At 55.0% G+C, this 15,753-nt stretch overlaps 1 protein-coding gene across 1 annotated transcript; it reads right to left on the reverse strand.

Moving 5' to 3' along the window:
- Positions 1 to 1,117: 1,117 nt before the first annotated feature.
- Positions 1,118 to 15,271, reverse strand: TNNT2 (troponin T2, cardiac type). The gene is made up of 14 exons (XM_077156794.1): positions 15,234 to 15,271; positions 14,194 to 14,204; positions 14,077 to 14,088; positions 9,710 to 9,787; positions 9,304 to 9,336; positions 8,320 to 8,353; positions 7,164 to 7,224; positions 6,756 to 6,872; positions 5,838 to 5,915; positions 5,215 to 5,325; positions 3,820 to 3,929; positions 3,258 to 3,348; positions 1,734 to 1,774; positions 1,118 to 1,408 (listed from the first exon to the last, which is right to left on the reverse strand). Exons 1-14 carry the CDS (start codon positions 15,269 to 15,271, stop codon positions 1,363 to 1,365), a joined length of 861 nt encoding a protein of 286 aa, XP_077012909.1. The 3' UTR covers positions 1,118 to 1,362.
- Between the last annotated feature and the right edge of the window lie 482 nt (positions 15,272 to 15,753).

Here is a 15,753-nt window from a genome sequence, read left to right on the forward strand (position 1 = left end):
TAAGGACCCTGCTGGGAGAGAAGGAAAAGGAAGGGACAGGACCCAAGCCTATGCTTTCATTCCCTCTTAATTCTCTAAGAAGCCATTGAGGCACAGGAGGGCAAGGGCCCAGAATCACGTTCTTTTCATCTCTTTGTCACTAGCATCTATCACAATGCCTGGCACAGGGTAGGCAGGTCTGTGTTGTTTCTTTTAGTATGACTTCCTCGGTGCATCCCAGCCAAGAGGGTACAAAGAGGTATGCCTGTAAGAACAGATAAATCTAACAGCGTGGTGCCTCCAAGAGCAGATATAGTAGGGCCTAGGATGCTCAGAGGAGGGAGAAATGAATTCCTTCTGTCTGAGAAGTGATGAGAACACTTCTCACCGAGATTTTATTGATGGATGACACATGGAGAGTTGGGAGAAGGCCTGGGTGAAGGCAGGGGTGTAAGAGAACATGCCCTACTCGGGGCTTTCCCCTAGAGAGATGTTGGCTCAGGTGCTCTCTCATCCCACACTGCTCCTTGACTGCAGTCAACTCCACCATGCTGTTGTCCTCAGCCCGAGGACCCTGTGGTCCCCAGTTAATGGTCAAGCTCTAGAGAACGTGCAGATCATGGGAAAAGGGGGAACGGAAGCACCCAGACTAACCCACGACTCCTTGCAGCTCAGACCTGAAAAGCTGCCCAACAAAACCGGGCCTCCTTCCTTCCTGAAGGGCTCCTGCCCCTCCACCGCCTGATTCTTAGTCACCTGCTCTGGAGGAGAATGAAAACAGGGACGGTGCAAAGAGGCCTCCATTGTTCCCCAGTGAGTGACTCACGTAGGAACACTCAGTCCCCACGCGCGCTTTTTCCCTGCACCATCGGCTCTTGGTGACTCAGTGGCTGCAGTCACGAGCCCTCTCGGCTGCCTGCGCCAGCCTCCCTCCTGGGCTGAGCAAGGTTGTGCATTCCCTGGGCTATCCACTCTCTCCTGGCTGAGGGCCCAGCCTCCGGGGGTGCTGGAGGCAGGTGGTTGAACCGGACGGTGAGAGCGCTGCAAAGTTTCACAGATACCAGGGTCCTGTGCTGAGCCTCTCGGGCCCGCCCTGACTCCCTGGGAGACCAGGGACCCCCTCAGGCTCTCTCCCTCAGAAGGGGAAGTCACAGGAATGCCATTTGGTGCGTGGTGGCTTTTTATTGCTGGCATGGGGGAGGGCATGTGGGGGCCAGGCGTGAGAGGCAGCATCCAGCGTGGCTGGCTTCCGGTTTCTGGACACAGTTCACCTCGTGTCCCCGGGAGCTGGGGGGCAGGAGCTGAGGGGCGTGCAGAGCAGGGGTGCGGGCGAGGAGCAGATCTCCAGGGGAGGAGGCTCAGCCCCTGAGCAGGCTGCTGCCTCTACTTCCAGCGCCCGGCAACTTTGGTCTTCCCGCGGGTCTTGGAGCTGCAGGGGAAGCAGGGCCCAGTGAGAGGGGGACACAGGGCAGGGACCAGGGCCCCGTAGGGAGGAGGTGTGTGGAGGGGGGCAGCTGAGGGGAGAGAGGGACAGCCCGGGGCTGCCTCTGGGGGTAGACAGGGCAGCAGCCAGAGACTGGGGCGAGCCCTCTCTGGCCCCACAACCCATTCCCCACAGGCAGCGGTGGCCAAGAGGGAGAGAAAAGGGAGCGTCTGGAGGGGGCTGAGGAGGAAGCCTGCAAAAGGGGGAGGAGGACGGACGGGATGGGAGGATGGGAGGGAAGGAGGAGGCGGGGGCATGATCAGACACTTACACTTTCTGATTATCATTAATCCTGTTTCGAAGAACATTGATCTGCAAGAAAAGTGGGACAGACAAGGAGCAAGGCGGGAGCTCACTCAGCTCAGGTTGGGGATGGAGGTAAAAGGGGGCTCAGCCCTGCAGTGGAGGTTGGAGAGGAGAAGGAAGGGGACAGGGTGGGGAGGAGCAGCGCTCCAATGCCACAATGTGGAAGAGTCAGCAGTCAGCCCGGAAGCAGAAGCTAAGGAGAAGCTTCCTGGCTGCCTCAGTAGCCCCTCACTGTGGGGGCCCCAGGGCCACCACAGGCCCAGGATAAGGGTCCCATCATGGGGGCTACCCGGGAGCTGGGGATGTGCCAGTCTGGGCCGTTGTGTGGTGGCCAGAGCCCCACGAAAGCCCCTTAACAGCTCCAGCCTGACCATACTCCCTCGGACTCTCCTGCCAGCTGCCCACCTCATCCCCAAAGGTTTATCCTTCCAAGTGCCGCAGTCCCACCGCACCCTGAGGGCATGGTGTGGGCCCATATCCCAGCCGAGCAGCTGTCCCATAGGCCAAGTGCAGGGTTACGTGTGGGACCAGAGGAATCCAAGGAAAGGTGGAGGGTGCGAAGCCTGCAGAGACCTCACTGGGGGCATCTGCTGAGCGCTTGGCGGTGCCAGGCCCTGCCCTAAGCACTTCCCCAAATGTTAACCCACAGGACGGCAGATAGCTATTCGGAGTGACTAGTCCTCACAGTGACCGTGTGAGGCACAGCCTAGTACTATCCCTGCTGTCTTGGGAAGGAAGTGGAGGCACACTGTCCCAAGTCACATGGCTAGCAAGTGGCATGGCCAGAAATCTAGCCCAGGCGGTGGCTGCAGAGCCTGTGCGCCTCGTCACCATGCAGTCGGCCTCGCTCACTGGGTGGGGGCAGCAGGCACCCTGCAGCCATGGGGGCCCGGGCTATGCTCAGGGAAGGGCAGCAAAGCGGACCCTCAAAGGGACGAACACCCACTCTGCCCGCAGCCAGGCAGAGAGGCCCCAGCACGGCTTCTGGGTCTGAACATGGGGCAGGACCCACGTTAGTTAAGTCATCCTCCTGCCTAGGCTTCTGTATGCCTGGCACCCCGACAGGCACTCCTGGGACCCCACAAGGCTGTGAGCTTTGAGGCCAGCCCAGAACCTCAGCATAGGGGGGCAAGAAGGCAAGGCGCGGCACCTCCTGCGCCAGCCCTCTCTGCGGGGCGCCTGGCTCTGTGCATCTGCTTCTCCAGCTGACCTGTGCATCTGAGCTGCTGCCCTGAGGCTTTTGATGGGAGAGAAATCCCCAGAGCTAAAGCCCCAGCAAACCCTCAGGCACCTCCAGCAAGCAGTGGCCATGCAGTGGGCACTGAACACTGTTGGGGGAGGGCACGCAGGACAGGTATGGGCTTGATGGGTAAAGGAGACGGGTAAGGAGCCTGGCGGGTGGCAGTGACGTGGGACCCAGGCAAACCCGGAGAAGCTGGGGGGAGGGGGGCGGGGGGAGGGGGGCGGGGGCGGAGCAGTGCCGGCTCACTTCATATTTCTGCTGCTTGATCTTCTCCTGCAAGTCGAACTTCTCTCCCTCCAGGTTATAGATGCTCTGCCACAGTTCCTTGGCCTTCTCTCTGTGCAGGCCAGGGTGGGGATGGCGTGGGAGGTGGGGATAGGGAAGGGACTTCATCAGCCTTCCTCTTGATCCTGACCAGCCCCCAGGGACCCCGGCCCTCCTTCCCACTCCAAGTCTGCCGAGGTGCCCCAGCCCACCCGACGGGCCTTGGCCCAGCCTGGGATCAGGGTGACAGTGCCCAGCACTTAGGAACAAACACTAGGGCAAACTTCTGGGGAGGGAGAGGAAAAGGGAGACTCCCAGAAGGCTGCACTGTGCAGATGGGCGCACTGAAGCAAAGGAGGAGGGTCCTCTTTGATCCGCAAAGCAGACTGGAGCTGGCCACGCCCAGCTCGGGCCCCAGTCAAAGTGTTCGGGCAACATGCGCGGGGCGGTGGCGCCCCCTGGCGGCGCGCAGTGAGAACGTGCCCTCTGGAGGACGGGGGCGGGGGACCGCCCAGTGCCCGGATGACCCCGCCCCGGGCCTCACCTCAGCTGATCTTCATTCAGGTGGTCAATGGCCAGCATCTTCCTCCTTTCAGCCAGAATCTTCTTCTTCTTTTCCCGCTCCGTCTGCCTCTTCCCAGTCTTCCGCTCTGTCTAGAGGGGTTCCAGATGGGGAATTAGCTGGAACCCGGCCCCCACCCCCACCTCCGGCCCTCCCAGTGTTAGGAGATGAGTGGGGCGAGGGGCGAGGCATACAGAAGGCCCAGTTTCTTACCCTCTTGTTCCTGCAATATCCCACACCACCCACTGCCTGGATTCCCCCGAGAAACGGGGGGATTTGGACCCCTTACCCCTTTGTCTCTCCAGTCTCCTCCATATCCCCCCAGGCAGCCACCTCCCCACCGAGCCCCATCTCCATGCCCCTCCCCGCCAGCAGGTGCCTTTCCCTCCCGGGGAGCTCCCCAAAACTACAGGGAGGAAGAGGGTTTGAGGTTTCGGTACCCACCTGGGCCTGCAAAGTCAGGACACCATGAGAGAAAGACCCAGAGAGAAAGACGGAGACCACGACAGAGACACAGAGAAAGGGCGGGGCGTGAGGCAGACGACAAAGGCAGAGAGACACGGGGGAGAAGGAGAAGATGATTCAGAAGCTCACGGCAGGTAGCCTTGTTTATTAGGATGTCAGTCTGGGGTTAGGAGAGGGACTATTTTAATAGCAGCACCATGCCAAAGGTCGGCTGGTGTGGACACCATGGGGGCAGAGGCAAGTGGCTGGCCTAGTTCTAAGCTGGGGAATTTGGAACTCGAAGAAAATGCCCTGAAGCCTCCACTCCATAGAGAAAATTAATTTTTACATAACCCCCTCCTCCCTTGTGAGTATCTGGTAGGAGTGGAGCACAAACATTAGGAATGGAGAGTCTCCAGGGATAAATGCCACCTCACATTTTTATAGCACATGGGTGCATTCTATGTTCTCTCACTTGGTCTCCTCAAAGCAGGCAGGACAGGAAACATGAACCCCACTTTACAGATGAGGAAACTGAGGCTTGGAGGGCTTGCATAAGGCCACACGGCTGAATGTGGCAGATCTGGGTCTCCAACCAGAGCTCTGTCTCTAGGCAGAAAGCTCTTTCTTCAGCTCCATCCATTTATTCTGGGGACTCCTGCGCAACCCTGGAGCCATGGGTGGGCTGGAGCGTTGGTGTGTGGTCTCTGTCTGTAGCCCCTACCTTCACAGCCCCTCCTGGTGAAAGCCACCGTCAAGGATGACAGTCTGCCCGGGGGCTCGGCACGAGGGGCCTCAGCCTCCTACCCAGGACATCTGGGGAGTTCTTCCTAGATCCAACCTAAAGTCTGCCTGCCACAGGGGGCCTCTCACTCCTCAGGGATAGGCCAGAACCTTCTGGTGACCACTGCCGCCCCCCCCCCCCACACCCACCTTCTGGATGTATCCTCCAAAATGCATCATGTTGGACAAAGCCTTCTTCTTCCTGGCCTCATCCTCAGCCTTCCTCCTGTTCTCCTCCTCCTCTCGCCGGGCCCTCTCTTCCTGTTTTGTGGAAGGAGAAAAAAGAGAGCAAATTGGGGTTCGGGGTAGACCTTGAATCTGGGCTGAAACTTGGTGATCTTTATGGGTGAACTGAGCTTTCCCTCCCCTAGTCAAGACAGCACCTCCAACTCAGAGCCTGGCACACAGGAGTTGCATAAAACATGTTTATTGAATGAATGAATGAATGATTGAGATCCATCATCCCCTCATGCTGGGAGCTCCCTAAGAAGCAGCAGCACGGGAAGAGGGCTATGGGAACTTCAGCTCCCAGGTAGCTGGTGCTGGGAAAGCGCTGAGGACTGGAGGGTCTTTTAAAACACCAAGTTCACCATCTGCCTTGTTCGTGGGTGTGTTGTCACAGCCAGGACAAATGCTCAGTGCTGAGCAGGTGATTGTTGCCTCTTGACTGAATCAATATCTATGCACAGGGAAGGGCATGGGGAGCTGCAGGGGTCCCCGTAGGCCTGGTAGGAGCATGTCGGGGGGGCCCCACGGGGCTGGGGCTCACTCACAGCCAGGCGGGTCTGCCGCTCCTTCTCGCGCTCATTGCGGATGCGCTGTTGCTCGGCCCGCTCAGCTCGCCGTTTCTCCTGTGGGGAAGAGGCAAAACCTGCCCAGTGTATGCAGGTGGGGGAGCGGGCAGCATCGAAGGTGCAGGGGCCAGCCAGGGGAGGGGCGCCGAGGAGCCCACCGGGAGGGTTCCCTCACAGGCGTCTCAGGGCAGTGACTGCCCACACTTGTGCTCTCAGTAGCTCCAGGCAGGGAGAAGACTGCCTTGGGTAAACAAGGGTGGCCGGCCCTGGGGCAGTGCAGCAGACCCCATGGTCCCTTACTCATGGCAGGGATCGCTCTTGACAACTTGAAAATTGTCAGGCTTCTCCACCTCCCCCCAAAGGCTGTGCTCCTGTCCCTGCCCCAGTCCTGGCAGGTGCTCCGTGCTCAAAGATAGCCAAGTGGCTGCCACACAGAGCAGTGTGTCTTTAGAAAGGTAAGTTTGAAGGAGAAAAAGGAAAAGGAATCAAAAGACACTCCCCAGGGGAATGACTTGGGATTCTTATAGCTCACGCTCATCTCCCCTTCGTCAGTGGGGGTACCTGTGCCGCAGGGGTAGGGGACTGGGATGGGAGGACAGGCATTGTGATGAGTGATTCCACAGCCATGACCCAGAGATGAACCAGACTCAGCTCCTGCCACGAAGGAGCGTCCCGTGTGGAGACTGGGAGAAAAGGCAGGGCCCCAAGAACCCCGGTGCGGGCTGAACACGAGCCATGCTGCAAGAGAGCCTCCGAGTGCTCCTGATGGAGCCCCACCTGGCAGGGGGGAGAGGCACCAGGGAAGGCTGCCTGGAAGAGGCGGGGCCTAAGGAAAAGGAGTAGCGGACAGACAGGGTGGGCCTCTGGGAGCACTGCTGTGGGAAACTCCACACTTACAATCCTGTCTTTGAGTGAGACGAGTTCCTCCTCCTCCTTCTTCCTGTTTTCAAAGTGAGCCTCTATCAGCGTCTGCAGCTCATTCAGGTCCTTCTCCATGCGCTTCCGGTGGATGTCCTGTGGGGGGACCACTGGGGGTCAGAGGCTGCCCCACCCAAGTCCAGGGCAGAGATGTGATGGGGGGCTAGATACCTCGCCCACCTCCTCCACAGCCCCCAATTCAATCCAGAAGGCCTCTGGCGGGGCCTGGGCCTGGGCAACTGTGATCTGAACCCAGGACACAGTTCAGGGGCTTCGCCCAGCCCGGCCCGTCTCCCAGTTCCCCAGCTCACAAGATGTCTTTTGCTTTCCTTGGGGACCCTGTGACCACCCCAGCCCAGGTCTGCTCTCCCTGCCACCACCACTCACATCAAAGTCCACTCTCTCTCCATCAGGGATCTTGGGTGGCACCAAGTTGGGCATAAAAGGCCTGATATAGGGAGAGGAAGAAGGAGTCAGTGATCATCAACCCCCCGGGGGAGCCACAAGATTGCAGGTGCCCGGGGCAGGCAGGGCCCCTGCTCCTCAGCCCTCCCTGCAGCCACCACGATGGAAGTCATGGCACAGGCATGAAGAGCTCAGCGCTTTGGAAGACACACAGCTCTTTCACGTATGTCATTACATTCTAGCCCCACAATAGACGTGGAGGGTTGGTGTCACTGAGAAGTCAGAAGCTCAGAGAGGTAGAGTGACTTGCTCAAAGCCATGCCAGCAGGAAGCAGAGAAGCCCTGACAAGATGACAGGCTTGTCTGACTCCAAACTCCTGCAGTTGGCTACGAAGAATCTCCCCGAGAACCCAAGGGGTCTATCATTTGAGCTCAGCTCCAACACATACTTGCTGTGTGACACTAGGCCCAGGTGGATCCCTGGTCCTCAGTTTCCCCAAGTGCTCTCAGGTCTTTATGGAGCTAGAGGGAGACTGAAATGAGATACTGCAGTGTATAGACAAGTGGCCCGGAAAGGGAAAATGGCTCCAGTTGGGATTGTCTTTGGACTGCAGGGACGAAGGCAGACGGGAAGATGCCCGTAAGCATGCTGAGGTACCATCTACTGGAGGGGTTAGCACAGCCAAAAGGGAAATGCTCCTAACATGGCCACCACCAGGTGACTTCCTCCTGTGTGCAGTGCCAAATCGCCCTGCCCTCCCCACTGCTTGTGACTTCCTGAAATGCCATACCTGGGCTGGCAAGTTTGCTTGGCTCCCCCAAATTTGCTTCCCTCTTCCCTAGGTCCTCCCTCAGCTGCAATACTCTAAGAAGTAGGAAAGGGAGTCTGCCAGGGGTCACCGCTGTCCATACGGGGGCCTCTGTGCCCCTGTCTGTGCCAGGGCATATGGGTGATAGCAGAGTGTGAGTTAGGTTTCAGCCCCCACCTGCCACTCAGTCTGTGCAGAATACAGCCTATAGAGCTGTACATGGCCATCTGAGCTGGCCACACCTCCAGCCCATGCCCATTGCCCCACAAGGCACCCCGTCTCCTTCCCATCAGCTTCAGGGCTTCATCTCGGCTGCATCTCACACTCACCTGGGCTTGGGCTTGAACTCCTCCACCGGGCCATCTGAAGGGGAGAGAAGCCACACCCAGAGGGTCAGGAGGTCCCTGTTCTAGTCCCAGCTCTGTCTTGGAGAAGCTGGATACCTGTGGGCCTCTGTTTCCCCATCTGCACAGTGAGCCCCTTCCGCCTGGAGTTCCACGGTTTTCCAAAAGCATCAGTAAGAATTAAGATAACAAGGGCTGCAACCCCTACACTCTCTCTCTCTCTTTGCAGCTCCCAGTGGGATACTTCAGGAGGATGGCTAAGTTGTGGCAGGGAGCTCACACATTCAATGTGGAACTTTAAAACTTTCTCTCATTTACCATTTCTGGGTGAGAAGGTTCTGCATCTCAAGCCTCATAACAAAGAGGTTTCCTACGAAAAGGTGTCTTGAGTTACTGGTGCCAAAATCCCCTCCCAAGACTTTGTCTTCTTGATTGCTCCCCGGACTTCCTGGTGACCAGAGGACGAGGAAGCAGATTGGCATGACTCCAAACCCAAGCCAGCTGCCGCCTCACCTTGGGAGGTGTGATCCGAACCTCTGGAGCCCTGGCTAAGGCTATAGGAACACAGTGCTGAAGCAGTGATCCACATGGACCATCTAGCACATGCCTTAGAATTTCATCCCCCAGACACTGCACCCAACAAGTGATGCAACCTGAGCTCCAGGATCCTCAGGTGTGAAGTGATTTCTGGGTCCTTTTGCCTTGCCCAAACCAGGGAGCTAGGCACTGGTCCCCTCTCCCCCTGAGCACCATCAAAGCAGCTCCTCTGAAATTTGGACGGGCAAAGGTTTGGAGCCCAGCATCCTGCACATGCCACCCAGTCCTCTCCTCTCCTCTCCCAGGAGCCTCTTCTCACTTGTTCCTACCCTCCTTTCCTGCAATGATTCCTGTAGACAGTCTCTGCCAAAGCTACTGTAAGGGTTTCCTTGCTACCCTGAAACCTCTCCCCCAATGACCAATAGCCCTTACCTTCAGTCTCTTTAGCTTCCTCTTCTTGTCCATCTTCTAAACAAAAAATGAGAAATCAATAAAGGCTCTTGTCCTGTGCTCAAGCCTAACCACCAAAGCCTTCTCCACAGATGGGACCTAACCAAAATGTTTATGGAGTCTGGGAGCATATTTTTATCCACACATGTGTCTCTGGGCACATGAGTCTGTCTGACACAAAAGAAGCACTCAGTAAATGTTTGTTGATTGAATACTTCACTGTTGAATCTCAGCCCTGAGGGAGTCTCAGAGACAGAAGAAGCCAATCCAAAGGGTGGAGAGCATGTTCCAGGTGGGTTTTTTACCCCCACAGGAATGGCTTTGGGGGCTCTCACCATCCCCCTAAGCCCCACGACAAAACCCTTACACCCTCATCCCAAAGCCTCACCTTCTGCCTTAGTCTCCTCGGTCTCATCCTCAGCCTCGGCCTCACCTTCTGCCTCTTCTGCAGGGGCCTCCTCCTGCTCTGGAGAAGCGAACCAAACAGCGAACAATCAGATGCCCTTCTGGGGCTCTCAGGCAGAACCCAGAACACAGAACAGGTGGGGGAAGGGGGGAGCAGATGAGAGTCAACAACATCCAGCTTCCAGATGAATTTGGGGGTGACCAATACGAATGAAAGATGGATATTCAGTTCTTGGTCTAAACCAGAGGTCATCAAATTACAGTTCATAGGCCAGATCTGGCCCCCAGCCTGTTTCTCTGAATAAAGTTTTAAGGGAACACAGCCACATGCTTTGGTTTATGCATTGTCTATGGATGCCACCAACTCTGCTACCACAGGAGAGTTGAGTAGTTGTGACACAGACCACATGATCCAGAAAGCCTGAAATATTTTCTATCAATCCTCTTACAAAAATAAAATAGTTTGCCAACCCCTCGTAAACCACAATAGACTGGGCACGATGAAGAGTCCTTTTGTTGTAAACTTTCCTCTCTGGGAGTTCTGGGAATCAGAACTGGGCCCTTCCTAGTGGGGAGGCCTCTGGGAGGGCCGGAAGTCTGGGGTAGGGGCGTGTTAGGGGGTGGTGGGTGCTATGGGCAGCATCAGAGGAGGGGCAAGCCCAGCAGGGTCACTGCTGGGGCAGTCTGCCTGCTGACTCCTTCTGCCCCATTTAGCTCCCCTTTCCCAAATGGCCTCACTGGTGATATGACCCCACCCCAGTTCCCAATCTTCCGACCCAGAAGTTCCACCCAGTGATCCAGAATCACAGAATGTGTCCTGATGAGGTGTGGAACCAAGAAAGCTCCTGTCCTGGACCCACTGACTCTCCAAGTCTAGAGACCCTTCATCGGAATCCAAAGAAACCAAAACAGCAAGACTGTGGATGGGGGGATGAGATGTTCAACACTGAGATATTTGCACTCTCTGGAGGTTGTCAGAATCTTTCTATTTCTATCCATTTGCTTTAAAGTGTGGACCCTACCCCAGTTAGAAGCTTGAGTTGGCAGATGATACAGACAGGATGACATCAGGCATAGGGCCCTGTAAATGCCCGTTGAGTGGCTGACTGGCAAATGGTGACCTCTCGGCAGAGTGATGAAAAAAAACCCTCAGGGTGGAGAGAGAGGCCATCACACCTCAAGGCCACTTGGGTCCTCCTTTCCTATGTCTGAGTCCTCTCTGAGGCCTGGAGATGCCACCTCTTTAATCCCTGAAGGACCTTTATCTCAAAGAAGATTCTTCTAGAAGGGATGAGAGTAAAGACCTGGCAGCACAGACACGGCCAGTTATGGGATCCACCCTCAGGCCACCTTGTTAAAACCTCATCCCACCATCTGACGTTTCACTTCTCTGCACAGGACACTGCATCCCCATTCAGTGGTCACACAACATCTGCTTGAACATTCCTATCGCGGGAAGCTCACTGTCTCCAATGCTGCTCCCTGCACTTGAGATTTTCTTCTTCCAAAAATTAAACCCAAATCTCTCTCCCTGAAATGTCACCCCCTGGCCCTATCCTAGCCATGGGGTCTGGGAACAAGTCCTTTGGCAGTCCGTGCATGTTCAAATGCTGCTATCAAGTCCCCTCTGCTCTAGCTAGCTACTTCCTGTTCCTCCAGCTGCTCTTCAGATGGCTTTGTCCCCAGACCCTTTACCTATTGCCCACCCTACCTGGGTACTGTCCAGTTCAAAAGGTGCACCAGACACAGGTCCCTGGTATGTGCAGTGGGGGTAGAGCAGGGCTACTCATTCCAGACATGTCAGCCTCCTTTTGTGGCCACTTTTGGGGCTAATTGGAAAACAAACCAGTCTGGTCCCTTTCCATCACCCAGCCCAGGAGAAAAATCAGAACAAGGAAAGAAGAACCAGTGGCCCTGAAGGAGAGACCTGATGAAAACCCAGCACTGGGGGCCTGGTTCACCATCTGAACTGGGGAGGAAACAACTGACTCACTCCACACCGGCCCTCCTCTCCCCCCAGGACACAGTTTCCCCCCTGGCACACTGGCTCTCAAACAGCAGGCAGCGGGAAGCACAAGGAAATAAAAGCTGTACTACCGTCTTCATCCTCTCTCCAGTCTTCCTCTTCTGAGGTTCAGGGAGTGGCAGCAGCGAAGGGGAGAAGCAAGACAGGTTAATCTGGGAGCGGAGAGACCAAGACAAGAGCAACAGGGCAGTGCAATGGTTTTAAAATGCGTGGGCTTTGGAGTTAGACCTGAATTTGAATTACTGATCCATTCCTTTTTAACAACTTGAGCAACTCAACTTCTTTCAGTAACTTCCCTAAGCTTCAGGTGTCTCATCCGAAAAAGGGAAATAATTATGCTCACTCCTCACCTGTTGATCGAATGATCTAGCATGCATAGAGCAGCTAGTACGAGCCCGGCATGTGGGACGCTTTCAGCAGGCGGTAACTGGCAGCTCCTGTCCCTGCCTGTGACTACAGAACCTCAGTTTCCTTCTCACTGAGACAGAGGCCCCCAAAAAGCAGAGAGTGGGCTGCATTAGGCTTGCATCATACTTCCCCCACATTCCTGCCCTGACCGAGCCTCTCAGATATCTCACAAAACATCTCCAGTTTCCAGCAGTCCCACTTCTGAGAGGTCTGCTGGAGAGCTCTGGCACCAGGGGTGTGCGTATGGAAGGAGACAGTCCCATCTAAGGACAGCCCAGTATCAAAGCTATGGAAATAGACTGGGCTGTCTTGTTCCAGATGCAAGTATCCACCCAAAGAAAAGAGATTACAGAGATTTGTGCTATTTCTACACCTGGGGAAAAAGGGACACTCTTTGGATTGTTCATCCTGTAGGCTTATTGGACCTCCATCTAGACCTTCTCTCTTAGCCATTTGCAGCCAGGTACGTAGCATGTGGGAGAGCGTATAGGTCATTAATTGCAAGCAAAGCAGAGCTACCATCTCAGTAGAGAATTATTTTTTTAATTCACAGCCAAATCCTCCTGTGCGCATCAGGCAGCTTGGTCCCAAATCCTCCTGTGCGCATCAGGCAGCTTGGTCCCAAATCCAGAGGTCTGTGTCTCAAATTCCACCACCCAAAACCTGTTATAATGAGCTGGCAAACCTCCCAAAGCAAAGGAAGACCCACAATATTAAAAATCTGTTTAGGGAACACAGCAGAAGTTGGAGTCAACTTAATTTCTTATTCAAAAAAATATTTCAAGCAGCTTCTGAAGTGTTTGATGTTCAACCAAAAGTGAGTCCTGCAGCCATTTTTGTTTCACTTGCAACTGCTCTTTGGTCAGACACTGCTAGAACAGCCTTAAATATGCAGGAAACTCCTCATTTTCGTGGAAAGGCATGGGGAGCAATGAAGGAGCCAGTTACCTGCCCCTCTGCTCGGGCCCTGCACCTCCAAGGAGACCCCTCTTCTAACGACCACACATTACCTTCTGGAGTGATATTTTTCAGAATTTGCTGAGCCCGAGAGACAGGGTCCATTCTGTCTGGGGAGCAGAAGCCTGAGGTGCCTGAAGGCCACCCTGGACCATTTGGGGGCTGGGTGAACCTTTAAGTCACTTCCATGTTTCACACACTTGAAAGAAGAAAAGGTTAGGGTGTTCTTTCAGTAAGCTGTGGGACACTCAGATGAAGAGATAAACGTGTTGACAGATCAAAGAATAGGAGCAATAGGGAACTGAGGGTCAAAATGGGTCTTTTGCAAGATGATGATGATAATAATAATGATAATGGAATAAATTCTTCATGCCTATATAAAATGTTTCAGATAACTAAGCACTTTCATATTAGATTTATAATCTCATTTGAAAAATTATTGAAAAATTATTGAGTTGAATGTTTTAAGGTGTGAAACTGGTATCATGTTGCTTTGTAAAAATAGTGCTTAACTTTTAGAGATGCATATTAAAATATTTAAGCATGAGATTATATGATATCTGGGAGTTATTTTGAAAGTCAGCTCCAAAATCACTGTGGGGAGATGGAGCCAGATGACGGAAGACTGGCCAAAAATTGATAATTGTTGAAGCTGGGTGATGGGTTCATGGGGGTTCATTGTCCTATTCTCGCTACTTTTACATGCATTTAACCCTTTTCATGATAATCAAAGTTCGATAAAAAAGCAAAACAATAAATTGGAAAAAGTGATTGTGTGAACAAAATGGCAAACAGAAGAGACAGGTTTAGACATTTTGCCTCCAGGCCTGAGCAATCCAAGGTTAACAACTGATTTCCATTTAGGAGCCACGGTCATTGAGGAATCTTTTTTCAGTTGCGGGTGAGAGGCAGAGACAGACCTATTCCTCTCTGGCCCTCTGCCTGCCCAAGGGACATACCTTCCACAACTTCTGTTCAGCACAGAAGGCCACGCAGCAAGAAAGGAGAGAAGAAGAGGTGGGTCAGTTTCAAACCACACTGTCCGGGTCCAAATGCATATACACGTGTGTGCTTACCTTCCTGCTCCCTGCAACGGAAAAGAGGCTGTCAATAGCATACACACACACAGCTGCACACACCTGCACACACTCACATGCACTTCCCTGAAGTTTATACCACTTTTTACTTCTCTTATTAGCTAATGGAGTTTGCACTGCTCTGACTGTCCTGCAAGGACGCCTGCTAACCTGGCCCACCCTTCTGGTGCGTTCTAACTCTCATTGTCCCCAGCAAACTCTGGCTTCAGTCAGGTTGGTCTTTTCAGAGCCCTGCCCATTTTTTATTCTCATTTCACCTCTGAGCCCTTTCCTAGGCTTTCTAGAAAGCCCTTTCCTCTCCCTTCTCTCTCTATCCAAATCCTACCCAGGTAACACCAGCCTTCTCCACACTACTTTCCCTGACTAGTTCAGTGCCCACTGACCTCCCTGCCCTCTGAGCTTCTGCACTATGTACAGCCCACCATCCACATAGGGCTCCTGCTTGCTACTTCTTTCAAGACATGTTATGTCCTAACATCACAGTAGGAAAGCAAGTTCCACCAGGGCGGTGCCCCAACCTCTGTTGCCTGGCGACTCGCCCTCCAGTAGGATAGCTGTTTGTTCCCTAACTGAGCGTACCCCCTGGCTTCTCTCCAGTACCAGACTGTTGGTGCAGCATAGCCAGGAGAGGGTATTTCAAGATGAGGTGATGACAGAGTTCCCGTTGGGTATTGCCGGGCAGGGACGGCTCTGTAGCCTGGGGAAAGCCATTGCACCTCTCTGGACCACAGTCCTCAGGGGACCCAACCTCTCAGCTCCTCCAACAGAGGCAGGTCTCCTAGCCAGGAAGCTCCCTGTGGCCCTGGGGGCTCAGCCTCTTTCTCCCTAACGTCCCCCAGCCTGTGGTCAGCCTGGGATCAGCAGCCCGGAGCTCCCAGGGTGGAAATGAAAGGGGTTTGCCTCTCCTCAGGGTCCCGCAAGCAGGCAGAGCATGGGCACCCAGCACCCAGCACGCGGGGACGCGCGAGGGGCGGGGCGGCAAGAGGGCGGCACCTCCCTCAGGACCCTCTGGTACTCACTCCTCGTACTCTTCCACCGCGTCCTCCGGGTCCGACATGGTCTCTGCGCTGCCTCCAGAGGGAGAAAGCCGTCAGTGTGGGCGAGGAGGGCCGCCCGAGCTCCCTGAGAAGCCCCCGGCCGGCCGGGTGCGGAGAGAGACGGATCGGCCCGGAAGCGCGCCTAGTCCGCACCCCCCGCCCCCGCCACCTCCCGCGCGGGTCCGCGTCGCCGCAAGGTTCCTTTCCCTCCTCATCTCCCACCAGCCGGGCTGCGTGGGTTGTCGGCGATGGGGTTCAAAACCCTGTAACTCTCTAAAATGTTTCTAATGTTTCTCAGCTTTTCCAGTCCTCGAAGCCCGCGAGGGAGCAGAGCCTGCCTGTCCTTCCCCATCCCCGCCGCACCCCCCGCGGCCTGCCCGGTACTGCGGGGAGGTCCCCTGGGCGAGCGGCGCGTGCAGACCACCGAGTTCCACTCAGGGATAAAAAGGGAGCACAGCGCTGATGTACTGAATAACTGGATGAATCTCCAGGAAATTATGCT

The sequence above is a fragment of the Tamandua tetradactyla genome, chromosome 4, assembly GCF_023851605.1.
Source record: "Tamandua tetradactyla isolate mTamTet1 chromosome 4, mTamTet1.pri, whole genome shotgun sequence".
NCBI classification, from domain to species: domain Eukaryota; kingdom Metazoa; phylum Chordata; class Mammalia; order Pilosa; family Myrmecophagidae; genus Tamandua; species Tamandua tetradactyla.